At 38.7% G+C, this 25,084-nt stretch overlaps 2 protein-coding genes across 2 annotated transcripts; one reads left to right on the top strand and one right to left on the bottom strand.

Moving 5' to 3' along the window:
- Positions 1-4,151: 4,151 nt before the first annotated feature.
- Positions 4,152-12,698, bottom strand: LOC141915283 (uncharacterized). Its single transcript, XM_074806763.1, has 3 exons — positions 12,467-12,698; positions 5,880-9,689; positions 4,152-5,405 (listed from the first exon to the last, which is right to left on the bottom strand). The coding sequence occupies exons 1-3, from the start codon at positions 12,696-12,698 to the stop codon at positions 5,272-5,274; spliced, it is 4,176 nt and encodes a 1,391-aa protein (XP_074662864.1). The 3' UTR covers positions 4,152-5,271.
- A 9,353-nt stretch (positions 12,699-22,051) lies between these two features.
- LOC141915282 (uncharacterized) lies at positions 22,052-22,711 on the top strand. The gene has a single exon (XM_074806762.1). It carries the CDS (start codon positions 22,052-22,054, stop codon positions 22,709-22,711), a length of 660 nt encoding a protein of 219 aa, XP_074662863.1.
- The last annotated feature ends 2,373 nt before the right edge of the window (positions 22,712-25,084 follow it).

Raw genomic sequence — 25,084 nt, 5'->3', positions numbered from 1 at the left:
ATTATGTATTTTTCAGTATAGAATTTAGAATTTATAATACACATTGTACTTTACTGCCCTCAGGGATTCTCCGGGTCTGAATACTGAAAATAGAGATCTGTATAGAAAATATCTCAACATGTAACAATGATAATGATATTTCTAGTAGTTCAAATATTCGAGTTTATATTATACCATATGTACGCTCATTTTGCAGTGGTTCATAGATCGTTATAATAAGAGTGCCAGAGATATAGTCTTCCAATATAAAACCGGCGGTACAACCAACTACCAGCAGTACTCGTGTAAATAAAGCGTTTATATAATTTGGATTTGTAAATTAGTTTCTCATATTATTTAGTATTTTCCATATTTAAAACGAACGTAATTTAATTTATTAAAAACCAATCTGCATGAAAAAAATCACCTCTAAATAAATGATTATTTGTTAGTATTATATTTTGTATCGAAATGTAGTATTTGTGTTGGAGTTTATTCCATTAATCTCAAATAGCAACTTATACATTTATATGGAGAGATAGTGAGAGTGTCTAACTTAGTTTCAAACCTAATGCTTACATCGCTGCCTTATTTATATGTTATCAATTTGTAGACGTAGATTTGATACAGGTTTTCTAGAAATAAATTCATATTTTGAAATGGAATCTTGTTGAAGTTGTTTACTGTTCGGGATGTTGATGGCTGCTGCTGTTAAGGATACACTGTGTTTCAATATACATTTTTAGATAATTCTTAAGTTTATATTAGTGATTTGATGAATGGATCTGAACCCGCATATCCCACCAGGGGGCTGTGCACATGACGTCACATTAGCATTCACAGTTATACGGCCAATATGACACACATGAACAATACCTCACACTGGGTAATGTAATGGAGAAGGTTCTGATAGGAGAATGATACATCCTCCGTTTGTAAACCTGATTCGATGTTCAGGTTCGAATTCCTGCCGATAGGGTGTTTGGTTTTCATAGAGAATGGTTGACAATCAATCACCACAGCTGGTTGATCACACGACACTGACCAGACTTCAGTGGTCAAGCGGTTCGGGCGTGGGTTTGTTGTGGAGCCCCGGGTTCGAGACTAGGGTTAGGCATCATCCAGGGTTCAGGCATTCTATTTTTGCCCAAAACAGACCAGTCACCTTTTACACGTAATTTCCCTTAGATAGAATAGCTGAAATAAGAACTACCCTCAGTAATTCCTGGCTATGCTCAGACTGTAATATCATTTTTTATTGTTTTGTAAAATGCCTGCTCCAGTAAGTACTGATTTATTTCCACACACGTCTCCGATGTGTGTTTGGTTTGCGGAATGAGATAAGGTTTTTGTTGCCACTCAAGAATGTCTAGTCTGAACGCTATTTTTTCGTCAGAACCTTGAGATGATCAGCGCGCGATGTTGTAAGCCTCGCTCCGCGGTATACGCAGAGTACGAGTAAAGATTGACTACATCATGTGCTGGTTTAGTTCTGAAGAAAATGTGTGCTTAAAAATAAATCAAACATCAAGTCGTTTGTAATCGAGAATATGATGAAATCTGATCTCAGTTGAGAAGTATTTCTGACAGCCGACGACAGACTGATGTTTACTATTCTTAAATCCCGGTGAAATCTTTTGGCATTTCGAAAAATGACTGGTTTTCTTTTCTGGTTTTCTCATTTTATGGATAAAGATCGATGACCAAAGACTTCAACCCTCAGCATCAACTCAAGGCAGCAGATGTACATATTATGGAAGAGGTCACTGTAAAGGGCCGTCCCAGGTTCGAACCCAGTAATTATTCCCCGGGGTGATCCTGACTTATGACTTAGATCCAAGACCACTTTTGGACATGTCCGTTCTCCTCCACTCTATCAGCCCTTCTCTGACTGCAGAATTACAGTTTACATACATTGAATAAAATACATAGACTTTGATTTCTGTAGCATTTTCATTCACGTGTTTTATTAGAGAGCTTTTTATTAACAAAAGTACAATAGTGATAATAATCGATAAAATAATCAGTGAATTTAAACTGAATCTATTCACAATAAGCGCTTTATTCGATCGATTAATAGCTTAATATCTCGATATTAAATTCTATTTGAATAAATGATTAAAATATCAACTGTATTTACATACAGGTCAGGGACCAGTTCCACGGCCGTGTCTAAGATTTGATTCGTTCATCGCAAATGAACTGACTCAACTCAAATCCATAACCAAGAACTGTGGAATCGGTCCCTGGCCTTTTGTAATGATTATATAGTGCATAATAGGCGACGAAATGCAAAGGCAGTCAAACGAGTTTCTAGTCTATGATTCGCTATTCTGAAATAAAAACGAAGTGAAATTTGACAATACTTTGATGATTTGACAATACCTGACCTCACTTTTAGAGTCTGTTACAAAAATATATTAACATCGGGTGAAATATTAATAGACAGCAGTATTGATCGCATTCTCCACCGACCCAGGCGGCGCGATATATGAAAACAGATGAGATAAAGAATTTATGAAACATATTATACCTATAACTGTGTTGCATGGTGTAAGGAATTTGGTTACATTCTGATGTGTATCGCTGAAAACGGACATTACTTTTTAGCAGCGCAGGATTCACTATTCAAGATAGGAACACTGTATGGATTAGCCGTCAACTCTTCGTCAGATTAACGAGTTACTGATGGACCATCATTATGTTCAATCACAGAGTCAAATCAATCCCAAGATCGCTATTGTAAACTGGGTCCATGAATCAAATTAAACCCACACAACCGTGAAACTGGATCCAGAGTCGGATAAAACTCACACAACTATGAATCTGAGTTTCCTTTCACAGCATTTTGTTTTTCGATATGTTTCGATGATAATAAACGTAGAACTGATAGGTTAACCCATCCGCCATTTTGAATAATTAAGTAATTTGTAATGCGAATAAAGTTTATGAATTATGATTAAAGTCAGTCGTATTTACATCGTGCCATATGTTACGCATATTAACGATACAGATGCAAATGATGGTTAATAAAAACCTTCCACGACAAACACACGTTTACAATACATCACGAATCCTGCCAAACTACATGTGTTTAAACCAGAAACCTCGTCCTACTCGGACACTGTCAACTCGGACCTTTGACTTACTCGGACAAAAAGGAAATAATTTTTTCTGACATCCTGAGGTATCTCTACCTATCTTGAACTCGGATCTTTTTATGCCACTATTCACAGTTTCTCCGAGCTGGGCGAGGTTCAATGTTTATAGACTCGTAGGTATCAAGATTGTATATGAAATTCAATCTCAGCTGAATACCACTGCGGTATAGTGTGAACACTCTTAAACCGAATTACATAATGTATATATACTTGTCAAGACTTGAACGAACCTGTCCAGGGTATTGTGTGAACCAAATTTTTTGTGAACACTCCAAACACGTAAATTGAGAACACGAATTTTCGGTTTGCTTTGTAATTTCTGCCAATAAACACAAAGGACTTTGATTGAGAGAGACTGAGGGTGAAAGCATATATTTTCAGACTAGCCGTATTGATTTTGTCTGCCATTTACAGATCGTTATTGCGTGGTTGACATTTATCCGGGGGATATCAATTTCACAAGGGTTCATCTGATTCAATTCTGGTGCATATTAACGTGGTGAATTAATTATTCAAAAGCTCTCCGAGACCGTATCGCATTTCATCGATAACGGCTCGCGATAAACACTAAGAAATCGAAATTGAAACTAAAAACGAAAAATCATGTTTTTCTGAAATTTTAAGAAGTAGAAATGTTGAACACAGTAAATACAAAACGTATATTTCCAGCTATAATAAACAAATTGATGAAAAATCCAAACACTAAAACCGGTCTATACTGATCTACAGGGGCAGATCTCTAGAAGCGCGAAAGACAGAGGTCCAATCGAAAATTGAGGACATTTCTCAGATGAAGCAGCCACGTTGATGGCTGCTAGCCGTTGAGCAAAAACTCACAATATAAATCTGAACAACTGCTATTATTTCATTCCTTATGTTTCGGGTGGAATACTTCGACTTCCACCCATCTTCAGAATTTATTTGAAATAAGTTTTAGATTTATATTGTGTCACGGTTTTCTCTCAAAAATATTCAAGAGTGGAAATAGTCTCAACTATTTACATGAAACAGTTTAGGCATATTTCCTAACTGTGGGAGGGATGGGCGTTGGTCTGGCAGAGCGCCCATACGTCCCTCGAAAAGATAAAGTTTTCGAGATAATGCCATCTGTCTCAGACGCAAGAAACCGCCTTCGATTCGCCCCTGGTGAAACTCCGAAATATCCTGTCATAGACTTTCGAATTGGTCATTGATTTAAAAAGTTTTTATGTCTCAATCTTTCATAGGATTTTACAGATTTGTTTATAGTGCGTTAAAATATGAAGTTAAAATCCAGTTCTCTTCGATCTATTTTATACAATTGTTTCAATATTGCTGCCTTGCTAACACTATTATTCACAGGAAAGATCCATGTTGTTTACGAGAATATCCGATATGTTTTTCTAATCCGTTCAGGATATGATTTTTATGAATCAACTCGCGCCGGTCTATATCGTCGACAACTATTGTTAAACGTAAATAGCACTCAGTCATTTCTGTTCCAGGCGATAGAAATATTTCTATAAATATCGACATAACGCGCGCACAGTCTTTTGCCCGATTGCATTCATTTAGTATGACTCACGTCAAACTTTTTCATAATGCGAATATTGTTTGTTTTTTTTGTAAACCAGACTAGGTCCCTTGTACCCCTCACATAATTCCCTATAGTGTATTGAAAGCTATTCATAGCTCTAGAATTTCTGACGAGAAATAACTAAGGAATATTGGGAATCTTGAAAACCATTTGTATCATTGAACTATCGACATTTTTTGTCATAAATTTAGTCGGTTTTTGCTGCGGTTGAAAGTCTGTAAATATTGATAAAAATGCACTGACAGTATTTGATAAATACAGCAAGCTATATAACGTAAAGCTAAATTCTTTCCTGCTCCTCGAAATAAACTCTTTCTCAGCGCGAAAAAGCAACCTGTATCATCATCGTATGAGCAGGATATGTTTACGTACAAGGCGATCGTCTTTTCACCTTTCCTAACACGAATAAGAAACATCATCATCGCTGTGGCTTTTTAAAAATGTTTTTTTTTCTACAAAGTTGTTTTTATTCAGTGAAAGTAAAACGGCTTCAGTTTTTACGAAAAAGTTGGCACCGCCGCGCGATACCAGACTACATAGACCATGGTTGTTCGACTAACTACTGCGGTTCTTAGCTTTATTACTCTTTTTACTCTTGCACGGGCAACAGCTTAGTAATCCTGATAATCCAGATTTCTTCTTTTTCTTCGGTTTCTCTTTGATCGGGGTCGGATTCAGAGGCGCAGTTTCTGAAATGTAAAAAATGCCATTCGAATTATTCAATTTGCTTCCCATGCTTCGATACGAATAGATATATATATTGCCCGCTGTACATTAGTGTAGCGAGACTTGGTATTCTAAGTGGCTCTGATAAATTGGTCAAGAAAATCGGATATAACGTTTCTATTTTCCTTAAGTACCATCATAAACACTTAGACATACATTACATTACAGTCAGACGGAATGCAAACGCGTTACATATAATGCGCACGATTGAAGTTTTCTATTCCAAAGTTGTCGGATCAAACATTAATGAATTTGATATTTGTGGATGTTTTTCTATTGATTCACATAATGTTTGAAATAATCTCTCAGATTCTCCTAAACGTCCCATTAGTATATATTAGAAAGTTAGGCCGAACACACATTCAAGGGATGAATCTGGTTAGTAATTATTATTGATAAAAATAATGATGAGTAATAAAGATAAACTATAAACTGACCTGGTTCTGTTTCGATATCAGATGCAGCATCTGGTTCACTGGACTGTGCACCTGTACTATTCAATGTGTTAGATTTACTGACAGGTGCCAGTGGGGTTTTATCAGTCGGGTCAGGACTCAAATCAGGACCGGTAGTGTCTAAATCTATAGGCTTATCCTCGTCTAAAGGTTCAGCCGCTGAAGCTACTGGTGCTACATTCTCTTTTAATACTTCATCAGGGTTAGTAGTATCTTCAGTCGCTAGCTCTGGATATAGGTCAATAGGAGGTCGTGTAGGACTGTCTTTATTTTGATCAATAATATCGGCTTTAGTCGGTGGTTTTGAAATGCGATAAAGTGGAATATGATGGCTCGATTCGCTCGACGGTTCAATGGCATCCACTGGTTCTAACTTCTTATGTTTTGGTTCTTCTTCGTCCGAATCAGAAGAAGTTGAATGTTTTCGTTTTTCGTGTTTTTCAGAAGTTGGTTCTGAGGACGGTTCGTTATTGATTTCATGTTCACCTGTAGTTGGTTCATCGGGTTCCGTATTCTTGTTCTCATCCGCTGTATTATTATCAGTTGTTGTTGGTTCTATGTCTAGTTTTGCATCTCTCCCGTCGATCGTTATAATCAACGGATCCACTTTCGTTTTTTCATTGTTCTCTTGTTGTTGTTGTTCCTCGTCACTAGAAGATGAAGATGACGATTCTTTAGATGAAACGGAAGTCAAAGATTCATCATCTGTCTTCTCTTTTATAGGACTCTCTAGTAACTTATCCAAATCGTCTAATACTTTATTTAGGTTATCAGTTGTTGGAGATGTTTCGTGGGTTCCTGTAGCCGGTGTGACCGGTGGAGCGAAAGGTTGTTCTTCACGATTTGTTCCATTCAACTCCCTCTCTCCCCCTACAGCTGCTGCTGCTCCTGCTGCTGCCGCTGCTGATGCCTCAGTATTATCAACGTCGAGATTATTGTTCTCGTTTACACCAGTCTCCGGTTCTGTTGTTTGAACAGTCTGATTTTTTTCATCATTGAATATTTTCTCGATGGTTTTGATATCGACATGTTCACCATCAACTTCATCATCGAGGATATCGGCTTCAGTTTGATTGGGGACACGTGTTCTATGCGGTACAGGAGGAGGTGCTGAATCTGTCTCGCTGAAACTCCATCCCGAAGACGCAGATGAACTGGATTGCTTCCTCTCCAGTTTTATTCCATCTTTCTCTTCAGTGATAGCCGGGAGAGGAGTCGGAGATTGTGGCGGTGTTACTGGGGTCTCAGTTAGGACTGTTCCTCCGGTATCCTTATCAGAATCAGCATCTGCTGGTCCAGCAACTAAATCATTGCTATCTTTTTCATCATCACTAGATGATGATGATGAAGATGAGTTTATTTCTTTCGTTGCTATGGGGGTTGGTATGGTGACCGTATCTTGTAAATGTGATGATAAGTTATCGGCAGACAGTGAGATACGGTTTGATAATTCAGGCTCTTCTTTCACCGTATTATGAGCAGCAGCAGCAGTAGTTTTATCTATTTCGGATCCTGTAAATAATGTTGGTATATCATCGACTGTAGGTAACGAGGCTCTCGGTAGAGCAGCTTCCGACTCTTGGAACTGTCGTTCAACACTAGCATCTCCCGTTGATGCTATCGATAACCTGGACTTATCTGAACCAGATTCTTTGAACGCAATCGCAATTTCATCATCTTTGATTCCGTCGGTTTCTGATTCTTTTTCTTCAGTAGTAGTTATCACAGTATTGTCTTCAGACGTATCGGGGTAAAGGGAATCCAGGTCTCCGAGTTGTGGAAGTGAGGGTCTGGGTTCATCAGCATGCGTCTCATGAAACAGTTTGGGTATATCTCCTAGTTGGGGCAGGGAAGGGCGTGGGTCTGGCAGAGCGCCAAGCTCCTTAGCTCCAGAATCGGGTGCTGCGTGGACCGCTGTAACAGAATCTACTTGAATGACATCACCTGTAGCTATGGCATCTACAGAATCGGGAGCTGAATGAGCCACAGTGATAGAATCCACCTTGATAATATCATCTCCAGCAATTTGACCTTCTAATAATTGGTCATCGTCGTGGTATAAGGTGTTCAGATCACCGAGTTGTGGAAGTGAAGGTCTTGGTTCATCAGCATGCGTCTCATGAAACAGTTTGGGTATATCTCCTAACTGTGGGAGGGATGGACGTGGATCTGGCAGGGCCCCAAGTTCCTGAGTCCCGGAATCAGGTGCTACGTGGACCGTAGCTACGGCATCTACAGAATCGGGAGCTGAATGTGCCACAGTGACAGAATCCACCTTTATAATATCATCTCCAGCAATTTGACCTTCTAATTGGTCATCGTCGTGGTATAAGGTGTTCAGATCACCGAGTTGTGGAAGTGAAGGTCTCGGTTCATCAGCATGCGTCTCATGAAACAGTTTGGGTATATCTCCTAGTTGGGGCAGGGAAGGGCGTGGGTCTGGCAGAGCGCCAAGCTCCTTAGCTCCAGAATCAGGTGCTGCGTGGACCGCTGTAACAGAATCTACTTGAATGACATCACCTGTAGCTATGGCATCTACAGAATCGGGAGCTGCATGTGCCACAGTGATAGAATCCACCTTGATAATATCATCTCCAGCAATTTGACCTTCTAATTGGTCATCGTCGTGGTATAAGGTGTTCAGATCACCGAGTTGTGGAAGTGAAGGTCTCGGTTCATCAGCATGCGTCTCATGAAACAGTTTGGGTATATCTCCTAACTGTGGGAGGGATGGACGTGGGTCTGCCAGAGCGCCAAGCTCCTTAGCCCCAGAATCAGGAGCAGCGTGGACCGTAGCTATGGCATCTACAGAATCAGGAGCTGAATGTGCCACACTGACAGAATCCACCTTGATAATATCATCTCCAGCAATTTGACCTTCTAATTGGTCATCGTCGTGGTATAAGGTGTTCAGATCTCCGAGTTGCGGAAGTGAGGGTCTGGGTTCATCAGCATGCGTCTCATGAAACAGTTTAGGTATATCGCCCAGTTGGGGCAGGGATGGGCGTGGGTCTGGCAGTGCGCCTTTTGATTCGAAGGCACCATCAGAAAAATCGTATTCTTTCTTTTTAGTCGGTGAAGGGGGTAAGGGTATAGGCACATGTCTCATAATTTCCTCGTCGTATTTTTCTTTATCGAATCGTACAGCCACAATACTACTAGTTTGTGCTGTTAATTCGGCCTCTTCATTTATGTCTCTGTCTTTTAATGCAATGGGTACATGTCTCATAATTTCCTCATCGTATTTCTCTTTATCGAATCGGACAGCGACCGTCGCTTCGGGCTTTGCCAATAGTTCAGTTTCCTCGTTAATATCTGTAGGAATATCATCAGTGTTTAAAGTCTCTTTGTCAAAAGGATCTGATTGAATATTCGTTGCCGATGATGGCATTAATTCAGTATGATGAGATGTGTCTTCGCTGTAACACATTTCTGTAGAGATTGAATTAATATTTTTAGCTGCCGTGGCGGCGGCGGCGTCAGATGATGAGGTGTTAGTGACGACCAACTCATCGATGTCGATGTCTTCGGTCAATGAATCGGCGGCAGTGTTTGACTGCTCGACGGCGCTAGGAGAATCAATTTCCGTTTTGGCGGTTTTGTTTTGATGGTCGGTCTGTAGCAGATTATCAATCACAATAGCTTCTATATTGTCACCATCCGCTGCATCCTCGAATGTGTTAGTAGTGATGGATTCATCTTCACAATAAGAGGAGGATAAGGATGAACTGGATGACTGATGATGCATACCTTTAACAGACGGTTCATCAGCTACTGGTAACTTCACCTCCTCTGAAAGACAGATAAATCAGAGAAATTCTAGATTGTGATTTTAATGAAAATATGGCAATAGTTGTAGAGGATTCGATTGTTAACTTGTTGTCAGGTTAATGAATGAGAAGACACGTAGTACTGAGTGTAGGTTAACTAGATTCTATCAGAAATTACGAGCTTTCGCTACAGTGCTTAGTATAGCTTCATCAGACCATGGACGTTACGACCTGGAGTCTAGTTTATACGTTATATAGGTGGTAGTTTCTAAATCGACTCATTTACCTGTAACTAGTTACCATTCACCAGTATTAACCTACTTGTTTTCACATTCGTATAGAAAAGATCGACGAATCGACGAATTCAGGGGGTCGGTTGCATAGTTATGGCTTAGACTTTAGACCAGTCTAAGACCAAGTTAGTTCTATAGCCAATCTAACAACTTAAGATCAGTCTTAAGATTTAAGACCACTTTTGGACTTAAAGCACGACTGTGCAACTGGACCCCCAGGGCCCGACATTTTTCTGAGTAAAACACAACTCTCTGGCTTATGTCTACCTGCGACTCGATGCCTCGCGGGATGTCATAGGCCAGCCTTCACTCATAACTGTGTATTACTGGGCCCTGATCGTTTTACTTTTTTCACTTATTCAAATATTTTCTACGTTTTGTATAGAACCGAATCCAAGTTTCTAAATCTCATTCTAGACTAACAATAATCTAACAGACACACAGTGCAGACATAACTTCACTGAAAAATCTAAAACTGTTTCACACAAGCGAATAAATAAATAAATCATAAAACGACGTGTTGTAGTTTTTGACACGAAACCTGTTACGTGAACTTAGCGTGAATAATTTCCAGACATATCGTGTTTCTAATTCGATATATTCAGGGCTCGACTACAAATATCGGCTGCGTATGAAACGTGACGACAGCAGCTGTCACTATTAACTAATTAAAACGATTCGATTGAAATGTATGAATTTATAACCACAACACACTTTCATAATCTCTACATACATTCATATCCGTTTGTCTGAATCTATAATAGGGAGTGTTTTTTGGGAGTCCTGGATGCCCTTTTGCCCTCATGTCTGTTAAAGTTAGTGCCTACATTACAAGGCCGGATCTATTGGGGGTATTTTCGGAGGTCTGGACCCTGCCTTTTTAATGAGCTGGTGCCTTTTTTATCAAAACCAAAATCGTTAAAACCTGTAAATTCGACGCTCATCTTCTCGGTGATTATATATTTTCAGATGCATTTCAGCAAACCCCACTTGCAGCCTTCGTTAATCGAAGAAATTCCCTTCTTTTTCTAAATGTACTCGTGCGCGCCTTCCCTCCCGCGTTACTGCTGAGTATAATATTGACATTCTACTAGTTATACTTGGACATTTTATGATAATTGATTATCTCTTGGATATTGCTGTTGTTTTTTCATTATCTATACGTATATACTCTGTTATTATCATCTGGTCGTTGTTTGGCTGCAAGTCAATTCTACTCCTGGGAAACAAGTCACTATCTAACGTATTGACTGGTGCAGAATCGAAAACGACTGAAGCTGAATTGTATTTTCATCTGTAGCTTACAGAGTCTTTTCGCCAGTTAGGATTTCAGACTATTTGAGCGGATTAGTTCTAAATGAAACGATTCCCAACCATGAATAAAATCTAATATGCTAAGCTTTAATGTCTAGACATGAGAACTATTGACATATATTTCACTATTTCACTGCTAACCAGCTAGAGGCGGAATACGAATGACAAGTCATGAACAAAAAATGAATAGCTCTTCTTGAGTCGGCAAGAAAATTGGATCTGTTATCTCGGTAATGATAAGGCACATTTCATGAGCTGCGATTACCGAGACATTGACGAATTAATGCAATACCAGATTTCACAGAGCCAGCAGGAGTAGATCCAGGAATTTACAATAGAGAAAATCTGAGAAGTGCAACATTTTCAGAGCATCTCGAGTTATTCAGAACAAATTAGATTTTGTGTTACTTTATTTGGTTAGGTCGTGAAAATGTTATCTTGGCAAAATATAGTCGTTGGTGATGTCCTAAATCGGCCCCTGGACTCCTGGACTCTATCTCCGTACGATTCACCGGATTTCAAAAACTGCTGAAATCAGCAAAAATAATCAGCACGAAATCACTGTTCCAACTTGATGCAAGAACTCTAGCGAGAAATCCGTCGAATGGAATCCGATCAAAAACAGCTCATGAATATATTCCGCGTGTTGGATTCAGATGAAATTAAACTTCTACCTAACATTATGTGCTGCCAAATATATACATAAAATATGTATAGAATTTATATATCATTAGTATCAACAATTCAGTGATTAGAATTGTAAATTATTCGATGGAAAACAGTAATAACTATATGGTTAGGCTGTCAAAATATCAAGACCCAGTTCCATAGTTGTGAGTTGAGATTTGACTTCAGATTCAACTCATTGAAAATCAATTGATCTTAACTCGGAGTCAACTTTAACTCACAACTGTTGAACTGCATCTTAACGGAAAGTTTAAAAACACTAAACTGCAAAATATCGAAGCAAAACCGTGGCTCGGATTAGATGAGATGAGACGGGACCCTTTAAATCTCCAGCACCGACCACTGTTGGTTGGTTGGTCTGATATAGGGCTGTAAGGTATGGTGAAGCACATGCATGGCACACACTATACTATAAACACGGTAAGGATGAGAGCGGAGCGCAATGGTAGCGGCGGTGGTGGTGGTGGTTAGAGGTGATGATCAAGCAACATGCACCCGAACTCACCTACTGATATATTTAACCATTCTCCGATATCCTTCTCATCGCACCCATCATCCCATCGACAGTTATAAGCCACCGGTCTACTGCTACCAAAACCATCACGATTACCACGTAATTCCCATCGATATTCTTTAGTTCTTTGTGAATCACAAAGCATGAATTTATAAGAAAATGTCTCTCCCACCTTCAGTCTAGTGTGAGCTAGCCACCATCCACTTTTAACATACTCGGCCATTAGGGCATGTTTAAAATCCCATAGTCCTAGCGGTTTAGCCGAACCTGTTACTACGATATGCTCGCCCGGTAAAGTGTGATAATGAATAATAAAAAATACATCCATACACATCCTACCATTGTCTATAATCTTTCCTTCATCGGACTCCATAGCGCGGCGGCGGCGGACTCTTGATATCTGTCAATCTTAATCACCTTTATATATCTGAAACGAGACCAGAGACCATTTCGTTGTTTTCTTATAAACAGTAGATTATCGTGATCGTGTTGAATAGATTTACTCTAAAACTCTGATATATCAGGATCCCTCTCTGAATATCCTACAAGGCTGCAATACGTTTTCTCTTAATCTACCGTTGAAGTAATAACGTCATGTTCGTGATGTCGGTTCTTATGTAATATCAGGAGACTGTCTGCGGAACTCTCAAGTTTTTTACCATGAATTTTAGAAAAAGAAATTTTCAATGATCAGCCCAGCCATGGTCATTGACCTCAGGATATATATATATATATATATATATATATATATATATATATATATATATATATATATATATATATATATATATATATATATATATATATATATATAACTAATCATTACATCGAGGAATGCAGGAAATAGGAGCCATCTATCAATAAATAAATCATATTTCTTTATAGTTTGTGTTTGCTTCGACCTAAATATAGCCTAAATATGGAGTGTAATTCAAGAGCTCTCTTTTCACGTTCATAAAACGATAAAATACTTGTGAAAAAAATACCTCAGTGATGTAACGATATGTAGAGCGTGTGCGTGTGTGTGTGTGAGTATGTTTGCAAATGATGATGGATGATAGGACATACGTAGTGAAATATCGCTGCCAGTTCTTTTTATCTCTGAAATTAATTCACTGAAAATGAAATATAACCACCTAGAATCAAGTCAGCTATTAGTAATATATACGATTGATTTCAGTGTTCCAGTCGCACGTGCCTGGAGCAAATCAATCTTTTCTATTATTTGTTAGTTCAGAATGAAACAGTTGTTAAACCAACTGTGTTCTTTTTGTTTTTGAATTCGATCAGTCTGTACATTCCAACCGTGTGGACAATAGTGAAAACAAACAGGAAGCATGTTGGATATAGGGCTGGTTTTAGGGTTCTGGACCCGCCTGCCTATCTAGGTCACCCTAGCTGTCACGACAAACATCGTTAAATTCGATATTGATCCTCTCGAAAACTGCATCTTTTCGGGTGGATTCGTAATCTAACCTCGACAGGTGGAATCTACTTGTTGCCTTCAGCAGGGAAGTACACTTCCCTGCCTTCAGCGAGGATATTTCCTTCCTGTTTGTCTTAGCCTTCCGCCTTCTAATTTCCCTATAGATCCACCTGCACGTGGAACACGAGTGGAAGCTGTGTGGAAGCCGCCAATGACCCCTCGCGGCACTCGTTCTATTTGTAGAATCTCTTCTAATTAAGAGTTTTCTGTATTTTACTTTTATCGTTGATAAGTTTGTAAGACATATTTCATAATGCGATGTAAAGTTTTTCTTCATGTTTCAGATTTTGAATCTGATTGTGTGGTTTTTTAAATCATGTTTCGAAGTGATTGCGCAATGAATGGGGGTATTTTTATTGTGGTGAATAAATGCATCGTCGGTATAGAAAATACTTCGATGGTTGGTGGCAGCATACCTCTCCCCCCTCGCGCACTCGCCTCATACACACCAATCTATAGCTGAGAAATATACTAACAGTTGGAAGCAATTTTTAGAAATAAAACGAGACACGCAGAGAGATAGTGCAGAGAATGAGAGGCCTGAGAGAGAGAGTGGGATAGAGGTAGGAGGGAGAGAGGAAGAGAGGGAGAGCAAGAGGAGAGAGAGAGGAAGGGATGGTGAGAGATTGGGAGAGATGAGATAGGTGAAGGGACAGAGAGAGAGAGGGAGAGGAGAGATGGAGAGAGGGGGAGAGACGTAGAGGGGAGGAAGAGGGAGAGGGAGATGGAGAGGAGAGGTGGAGGGAGAGGGAGGGAGAGAGATGGAGAGGAGAGAGAGGAGAGAGAGGGAGAGGAGAGAGATGGAGAGGGAGAGATGCTGAAAACATGTAGTAATGCACTCAGTTTCTACACGTGTGATTGAACTCACAGGAATCTTTTTTATATTCTTTTCTATTCCTTAGAGATATATTCTTCTATGTGACATAAATAGCAGGGGCTTTCTTGAGTAGAGGCTACTATGAATTCACATCGAGTATCTAACTGTTTTTTTATTGAGGAAACATTCATTTACCTGATGCTTATTTTCTCAGAGCGGTAGCATTAAGTTAATACTGTCTTCTATGAATAACAAATTTGTTTCTGGTACCGCGAAGACAGCTCTATATCATCCCGTACCCACCTGGCGTATAGCTCGAATACCAGGTAAAAATAACATTCGAATAAGAAGAAAAGGAAGAGGACCTAACGTTAAACCTAATTCTGAATAGCTGCAGGTCGACCCACGGTTCCATAGCGCTGGAGCCAGTAGTTCTGTAGCTTCAAGACCCAGTTCCACAGTTCTTAATCTAGTTCCACAGGTTTTTTGTAACTGGATCCTGGTCCATGGAACTCATTCCTGATTCTGTGGAAGTGGAACTGGATACTGGCCTGCGGAACTGGGGGATACTGGTCTATTGTCTGGGGATACATTATGTACCATCTATACTACGAGACAGTTACACCGGCGAGCGACCGGTATTTATTGAGTCTGAAGAGAAATTGATATTACCGACAGACAGACAGACAGATTGACTGACTGACTGACCGTCCACATCTGTCAATGTGCAGTATTGAGTTGTCTACGACAGTAACTGCAGCTACAAATCATTTGTCACACTTATCAATACAGGCCGCGGCTACAAGAGCTTCTTTCCTTCCTCGAAAATGCTCGTAGGGTAAGAAGTAGCATTGTAAACCGATACGTTTTGAAAACATTTGAAAATTAAACCATGAATTATTTTAAAACCAAAGGTAAAACGACAACAAAAAGCTTGTAGGATATACCTGCATATATATATATAAGATAACGACGATTCACATGAAGGAACACGAATTCAACGTAAAGCAGGGGGTCATGCCGGTGATTATCGAGATAATGTTTTTTTGAATAGATTTATTTTTGGTTCAATCTGGCCATGATTAAAACTCACCTCACTTCCTTGTTGCGAATAATCCAACACAGAAAAACTAAAAAATAATCGTTTAAATCACGAACTGATTTTTTCTTTCATTTAAACTTGCGTATGTTAGTTTTTTTTATTAATCCTATGTAAAATGTTGTGGTTGGTCGCGTATATGTAAATTCCTTGCCGGTTCACGCAGGCGATGAAGGTTCGGGGCAGTGACGCGACCTGTCTACTGAAGCTCCCGCATGCTTGTGTGTGTGCATTCAACTCGACAGGAAAAAACAGACTCGACTCGTTCTAACAGCGGCGGCGGCGGGCGACACAACACTGTTCACTACAACTACACATACCTCTAAACTTAGACTGGATTTTTTTAATGAAAACTATTTCAAATACACACATTTTGAGTCAAGAGCCAATTTAATTCTGAGTTCAGCAAGTACGATAGAATTGATATATATTTCCAGTAATTTAATGCGGTGAATAAAGATAATGAACCCCACATCAGATAGTCCAAACTGACCATTGACGAGAGGCACTGTGGAATCCTTGTTGTTATGATAAGATATATGATTGTTATAAAGATAATCTCACAAGACCCTAAGTTTCCTTGAGCTAGTGTAGTTTATTCAACGTTTCGACTTTATCCTAATAGTCATCTTCAGGAATAATATCAGTATCATTATATTATTGTGGGATTTTATTGTCTACAGGTTGAAGATTGTATCGGTCTCTGGTGGACGCCGCCGTGCATACAGTCACATGAATCACTATATCCTGTTATAAATCTAATATCAACTTTAGATATAAAAATCACAGATGTTGTCACTGACAATAATTAAACTATTTCAGTTGTACAGATAGATTTATTGCTTATTGTGTTGTACTGCATTTTATTATTGATTTATGAATAGTGATACTGCTTAACATAAATACAAAACATCATCATTACAGCGATGACGTTGATTATATAGAATAAGTTGAAGCGCTGCTTATATCAGCGATTAGTTCATCAATAGCGGCATCGAGACCGTCTTCATTTAAATCGTGAAATTTCCGAAAATCATTCGGTTGTTTCCGTGACGATGACGGAATTTCTCGAGTTTCTCTAGTTTTCCGTCGTCCGCTGATTTTTGATAACAATCCTTCAACTTTACCGATAACAGCGTGTCTTTTAGTACCAGCAGCATCAGCAGCAGCAGCTGCTGCAGATCCCTGCGTAGTATCTGCATCATCACCAGGGGTTTCGGAATCCTGGTTTACCCTCGCAATCTGAGATCTATGTTCGACGTCTTTAATCTGATTTTCAGGTGTCCCTTGATGGTTCGTGCTATGCATATATCCCGGCAAACCTCGCGGATAGTTTCGATTTATGAAATTCTGTACGAAGAGTGGAACCTCGCGTGGATTCAAATGGTTGATATATTTCTGAACTTCCGGCGGTAAATATCGTATTATATCATCTAAATATTCATCCCCAGTAACCGGTTCCGGTTCCGGTTTTACTGGTTCCGGCGTAGAATTCTCTGATGAAATTTTATGAAACTTTTTAACTTTCTTTTTCTTGTTTTTCTGTGTTTTATGTTGAAGAGTTTTTCCAGTATCGGCGGCGGCCGGTGTTTTCTCGACGATGACGTCACGTACAAGCGGTTTTAATTTCAAGGCGAACGAGTCACGTGGTTGTCTTTCCATCCAAGTTCGTTCGTTCGTTCGTTTCAGTTTTCTATCAAACCCGTCGATATTTGTGGGGATTATGTCAACACTTCGTTTCGTTTCTTCAATTGTCTTCGGTTTTATAACACTTCCAGCAGCTGTGTCTATGAAATTCGGTTTGATTGGTGTCTTCTCCTTGTCGCTGCTCTGATTAGATACTGCATTTTCCTCACTTTCACTCTCCCCTAATATCGGTAACTCATCGAATATTCTAATCCGTCCTTCTGTAGTTTCTATAGTCGTTACATTCGCGTTCGCTGGTTCCTGTTGTTTGGGTTCGTCACGAGGTTCATCGGCTGAAACCCAAACATTTAACTTAGTTTCATGTCACATGATATATCAAAACTTCGTATCTATCTGAGTATTCGTGCATAGCTTGATTTCAATCTATACATAAATAAAGTTTGGCTTATACTTGATTCAGGAATTTCAAATTTATTTCTTGTGATTAGTTTGGTCCATAAAGACTGGTTTTCATGAGCGGTTTCCAGCTATAGCGTCTTCTCCTTTTCCAGCTGAGAAATTTTGCAATAACCTTTTCCTGCTTTCTGGCTCGGGGCCACTTTCGGCATTTCCATCGCAGTTTCCTGAAAAACGCTACGTGCTGGAAACCGCTCATGAAACACAGCCATAACGGTAACGAGATTGAGTAAAAATACATCGTAAATCTTATGGAAACGTCAAGCTATTTTTACTAACCACCTATAGATTTATCTACCATACAAGGAACATGTTTCAGTTGATTTTTGACGTCAGTTAATTCACTCTCTAACGTTTCTTTCTCAGATGAAAGTTTATCCGCTTTTTTCATCGACGTTTCGTACATCAGTTTTAGATGTTTGATATCGTTATTCAGCCGTTGGATTTCTTCTGATTTGGCTTCATTTTCCTCGATGAATGTTTGGTTTTGTGTTTCTATTTCTTGTAATCTTGATTCATATTCATCTGAAGATAAAGCAATTATCAATGAACTGAGAATGCGTTTCCCATCGAGCCGATTGGCTCTTATAATCACGTGCCCCGGACTCTGTTTGCCTCGGAGCCGTTTGCCTCTAACAATCACGTGCCCCGGACCCAATCATTGCCTTGGATAATCACGAGCCCTTCTGACAAAATGTTCCGAATCTATGAATTCTAATCCGACTGGCTTCACTTACTTTGGAAAAAATATTCATTATTGATCCCGTGAGATCCGAGACACCAAGCTGATTCTACCGTTTATTGTGTTTACCTTCGTAATGTTTGTTTTTTACTTACCTATGATATCTTCTAGTTCAATAATTCGATTATTCATTATTTCAGTTGCTGTCGTAACGGAATCATCAGAATTATCATTTTCGCTTTCTGGAATCTCTTCATTTTCAGCTGGATGTTTCGATTCGGTTTCAGCTCTAAGCTCTGAATTTTTGATACTTGTATTATCATCAGTTTCTTTATTGACCTCAACTTGAAGAGCTTCACGCTGTTGCTCATGCTGCTGTTGGTGCCGCTGCTGGTGCCCCTGATCTTGCTGCTGTTGCTGGTGCTGGTGATGCTGTTGCTGTTGCTGTTGCTGCTGGCGCTGGTAATCACCCTCAATCTGTTTCAATCGATGTATCTCTGTCAGATCTTGTAACTGTCGTTCTGTCAACTGCAGTTTATTATTCACTGTTTCGAGTTGTTTCTGTTTTTCTGACAAATGAATTCGAAGTCCACACAATTCACCGTCTCGTATCACTATAGCATTCTGCAGTTCATCTATTTGAACTTTTAATTCTTTTACCTGAAATTAAATTATTGTAAATATTCTATGGATGGATTGTATATATCCATAGCAGAGTAAACGTTCGCCATCGTTTATCGGAATTCGTAGAATTGAAGTCTTTCGAAGCGCCGCATTTCACATGCGCCATCTATCGGAATATCATAATATAGAATGTTTTTAGTCCCATGTTCGAGCCTGTAGTAGCTGGCATCAAATTCAGTGGTTCGCGCATCCTATTTTCATAAATACTATTGAGGAATTGACGTCCGAAAAAAATAAATAAACTTCTAAATTAATAGACAAACCTTATTAGTTAAGTCATTATCTTGTACTAGGGTCCCTGTGGGGTCAGACTGTAGCTGCTGGCGCTGCTGCTGTTGGTGTTGGTGCTGCTGCTGCTGCTGTTTTAATTCTGATAGATTTTTAACGAGGAATTCTATAGTCTTTTGATCATCTTCACTTCGTTTATTCATTATTGATCGTTCTTCAGCCATCTGATCGAGAATTCTGCTAAACTGATGAAATAAATTGTTAATATTTTTCATGTTTCTTCGGTGCATTTAACAATATGTATTCCCTCAGTGTAGAATATCATGAATAATAACAAACTCAATGTTGATATCTCAAACTTTATTTGACAGTTTTTTTTCAAGATTCTAAATGCCAGCTTCAGAAAATAACTGTTTCTTCAGAAGATGAGTTTTAGATAAATATCAAAATTTTCCGATAAATTAAGGTTTGGAATATCGACATGAACTGAGTTAAATCAATAACCTTAAAACAATTTTTAGAAATGATATGAGGAATTTATAATGAACTGATTATTATTTACCTGAATGTGCGTATTTTCACAAATTCGATGTTCTTCTGATATAACATTGAAAAGATTGTTTAAATCAGCCGTTTTATGCTGATATTGTGATTTCGGGATAGCCGTGGTGATACCCTGGTAGCTTAGCGGGTTAGCTGTGGGGATACCCTGGTAGCTTAGCGGGTTAGCTGTGGTGATACCCTGGTAGCTTAGCGGGTTAGCTGTGGTGATACCCTGGTAGCTCAGCGGGTTAGATTCGACGAAAACTTGTTTTTGTAGCGATGTATTATCTTCTTTCACGTTGTCGATGTCATCCATACTGTCAATAAATTCGTTAAATTCGTATAAAAGATTATGAATTCTATTTCTATTCGCGGAAGCAGTTTCCTCCCAGGCGTATCGCATCGTAGAGACGTCCATGTTTCTAGTAACTATGGTTATCACATCTACGCGACGGTAACTAGGTAACTAATAAAATTACGTCATGAAATTGAAATTAATGTCAGCTATTGAATTATGTAGCTATTTTGCAGTTGAAGGCCATTTGACGTCCAATATGAGGCGTCGTGTTACGACAGAAGATACGGCCGAAGTTCAAACAGGATGAGGCCAGGTCGGTTTATGGTTGGAAGTGTATTATCGCTGTAAGGTCTGTAAGGTGACCAGTCTTTTGTTCCGATATTGTTCTATCAATGATTCTATGTGATGAACGTATGTTATCAATGTCATATATATGTATGAGATATGATCCCTGTTAAGAATCGATTAGAAATTGTCTCGTCCCCAACCATGTAAGAATGTAAACCAAACACTTAGTATTGTAGTTGATTCGGGCCAACGTGAACACGCACAACACCGACACAAACTTTTTTTCAAATCAGTTCAAGAACGCGAAATAGAAAAAGGTATCATAAACGTAATTCATATATTGATCACTTAATTATCATAATGCAGTGTTAAACTATTGGTTCAAATTATAATCGATGTATTTCTGACTGGCTGAGCAGGGCGGGCGTCCCGATCCACGACTTGACAGTGAACACCGCACGGGTGTCACAGCGAGTCCTGATATAGATTCAAAAGTGAAATGACAATCATGTACACAACTAACAAGTTACTGATATTTGGCGGAGTTTGTTTGGTAGTAATTTTTATAATGATTTATCTATCGAGAAATATGAACGATGATCATAAATTGAGTCGTTATATTTCACGACTCAGCGTTCATAATGATATCGATCTACTAAAAGGTATAAAAGTTCCAGTGTCATATAAGGATGAACTGGCTGTTTTAATTGAACAAATGAAGTTACCAGAACACAATGGATGTAATGCGGTTAGTATCGAAACATTTCAATTCATTTTATTCACTTTTTTCTCATTATTTCTACCGCTTTCCGTTTGAGAAATAACTTTACGATAAAGCGAAAAAAAGTGAAGTTCTATCCTTTCCTCAATTTAGTTTCTATAAACATTCTGGTTCGGTATGATATAGTCTCCATTTTATTGGCGCTTAAAGAAAATTTCTCAGCTCAGAAATGCATGAAAAATGGACATGAAACATTAATGAATTCCCTGCAGACTCCTTATCAATATATCATATTCTAATTTAGCATAATTTTGTTTTTTATATAGAAAACGATAAAATGAAATTTCCGTATGAAATTTAGAAATTGTATCAAAAAGTTTTTTTCTATCTTATCTCTTTCAAAGATACCAAAACGACTTCACCAAACTTGGAACACTGAGATGGTTCCGGGAACTTTGATCAAATACGTCGAAACCTGGCGCAAATATCAACCCGATTGGGAAAACCGGTTCTGGACGGCGAACACGACCGATGAATTTATTAGCAGACGATTCCCGAGATACATCCAACTGTTTCGTAGTTACCCGGTTTATATGAATCGCGCTGATGCTATGAGGTTTTTTTATAATGTATGAATTCGGTGGTGTTTACGCCGATCTCGACGTTTCTGCGTTAAAACGATGGGATGAGAAACTAACGCGTTCTCATTCGCTACTGATCCCCGAGGATAATGAAGCCCATACAGTCCTGGCGCATGGTCTACAGACTATTCCCTTGAGCGCCATCATCATGTCAACGCCGGGTCATAGGTTCTTCGCGCATATCATTCGTAATTTGGAAGCAGCGCATAAACGAACGAAAGCGAACGATTTATTAGGAAAAGCAGGTCCGATAATGGTGGCCAGGGCTTTAGAGGAATACAAGTCATCGAATAATGATTCGGCCGTCTCGATTTGTGATTCGGTTTATGTGCCTTATCATAATAACTTTAATCCGGATATCAGCGTCGATGCAGCCGATTTTCTGAGACAGAAATGTAGCGCTGTGAACGTCGACGCAAATTCGTCGCCTCGGAAAAAGAAGATTTGCGCGTGGCTGAAAGCTCAGAACTTTCAGAATAAACCTCCGCCGAAATCTGCTTACACGAACCACGCTTTTACGCACACGTACAGCGGGTTCGGCGATAAAACACGGCGAGATATTAAAACAGTTATTGGTTCGGATATGTTCGTCGATGTTAAGGGGAGGTATATGGTTTTAAAAGGTGCGAACCCCGGAGATATATAGTTTCACGCGAGGAGGGAATATGGTAAGAAATACGTCACTCGTAACGATGATATCTACCGACAGTTCAAAACGTAGCATCTATATTTGTAACCGCCGATGAATAGATTTCGTTTTTAAACTTTTGAATTTGTATAAAGTTGGTTATAATCAATTCTCTACTCTGAGTAAACGCGCGTTAAGTGTAACCTCGTTATAACGAACTCGGATACAACGATTCATCGGATACAACAAACATAGAATTTCGTCCCAAGTAAGAAAATTTAATTAATTTCAAAATCGATATAACGAACTATCGGACATATATTGTGGTCCAGTGAAGTTCGCTGAAACGAGGTTTCGCTGTATATCCTCTCATTTATCCGTACATATTTACATCTTTCATCCGTTGTTTGATTTTTCTTCTATCCCTGTAAATTCTATTCCATATTTTACGATAAAAAGAAAGTTTTATTAATGATATATAATATATATTTATCGAAATCAGATTTCCCAAAGAATTATAATTTTAAAGATTCAAATTTAATATATCTGTATACTTTATATAAATTAACTAATTCTGTTAAGTAAATTTTATGGTTAGATAAATACTTATAATAAATATATGCAAAAAATGAATAAATATTACTGAAATCCTCAGAAATGTTACTCAACTGATCTTGTTGAATGCTATTCATGCAGCACAGTGGATTAACACGGCGATACAAAGTTTGTATAAAATGTGTATCTTCGGGGTGAGATTCGAATATTTTAAAGACCATCCATTTACACTAACTGAAACAAGGCGTAACGAAATAAAACTAACAATTTTATTCAATGAAAACATAAAACAAGCAATGCATGTAATATGGCGGATTGTTCAGTACATCAATATCACCAGTCTCTGATACATAGGCTACGTATCATCAGTCTCTGATACATAGGTATCACCAGTCTCTGATACATAGGCTACGTATCACCAGTCTCTGATACATGGGTATCATCAGTCTCTGATACATACTATCATCAGTCTCTGATACATAGGTATCATCAGTCTCTGATACATAGGTATCATCAGTCTCTGATACATAGGTATCATCAGTCTCTGATACATACGTATCATCAGTCTCTGATACATACGTATCATCAGTCTCTGATACATAGGCTACGTATCACCAGTCTCTGATACATACGTATCATCAGTCTCTGATACATAGGTATCACCAGTCTCTGACATCTCTCGCTGATGGCGACACTTTATTATCGAAGTTATAATCGTACGACCTTTCGTTTGTTTCCGTGTTGAAATCATACGGTTTTCCAGCATCTTAAAAACATTAAAAACATCAAAATCTTACATAATTCATAATGACCTAGTCTCATATCGTTCATTCTTTATCTATTATCTAAAACTGTAATGATCAGGGCCCAATAATGAACAATCGTGAATTCAGTCTAAAAGTTGTCTTAAATCAATTTCAAAACTGGTGTTAAGTTGTTAGATCGGTTTTAGAACTATGATCTGTTCTCAATCCTTCTACGGACTATTCTTGGTTGATTTGAGTCATTCTGCTCCTCGCTTACCTTGATCGTAAATTCTCGCTATTCTAGTTGTAGATTTCGGAGTCGACGGCGGCTCATCCTCGATAATATCATCATTACTAAGTGTTGTTTCTCGTGTCGGAGGTCCCGAGTTCGAATCGTTGTAAGAACGTGTAGATATTGACGGTGTATTAGATGATGAAGCGATGTGATTCAGTGCAATATTGTTTTGTTTTTTAATGATTGCAGTAGTTTTGATATTGGCTGCTGTTGCTGTTGATCTTGCCGCTGTTGCTGTTGCTGCTGTTGCTGATGATATTGCTGCTGCTGTTGCTGTTGATCTTGCTGCTGTTGCTGCTGCTGTTGTTGCTGCTGCTGTTGTTGATCTAACTCTAGTTTCACGCAGGTCAAAAATAGCTGAATCCAACTCGAGCCTGTAACGAAGAGACATTCGTAATAAACATAATTGCAGATTTTAGTAAAATTCCACAATTAGAATGTCAGGTCAGCAAAACAAACACAATAACAGTTAACCACAACAAGATAATGACTGTTTGTAAGAGCCGAAACTTCGTGGCGTCGATAAACCTTTTGATTTCCAAATTTACACTTTGAATAAATTGTCTTTCGTTCACAGATTTGTGTGTTCCAAGTACTCGTAGTTGAAGAATAACAGTTTCTAAATATCATCATCAGAGCAAAAGAAAATAGTGACTGATTTTGTAATGGACCCACCTGATAGGAGTTGCTCGCGGATTGCAGCAGAGTCCAATCCCGATAATAAATCCCAGAAACAAACTTAATAATAATGTCATACAAGTTCCTATTAGTATGTGACCAATAATATTATCCAAC

The sequence above is a fragment of the Tubulanus polymorphus genome, chromosome 1 (assembly GCF_964204645.1).
Source record: "Tubulanus polymorphus chromosome 1, tnTubPoly1.2, whole genome shotgun sequence".
NCBI classification, from domain to species: Eukaryota; Metazoa; Nemertea; class Palaeonemertea; order Tubulaniformes; family Tubulanidae; genus Tubulanus; species Tubulanus polymorphus.
This window is presented reverse-complemented; position numbering and strand designations above follow the sequence as displayed.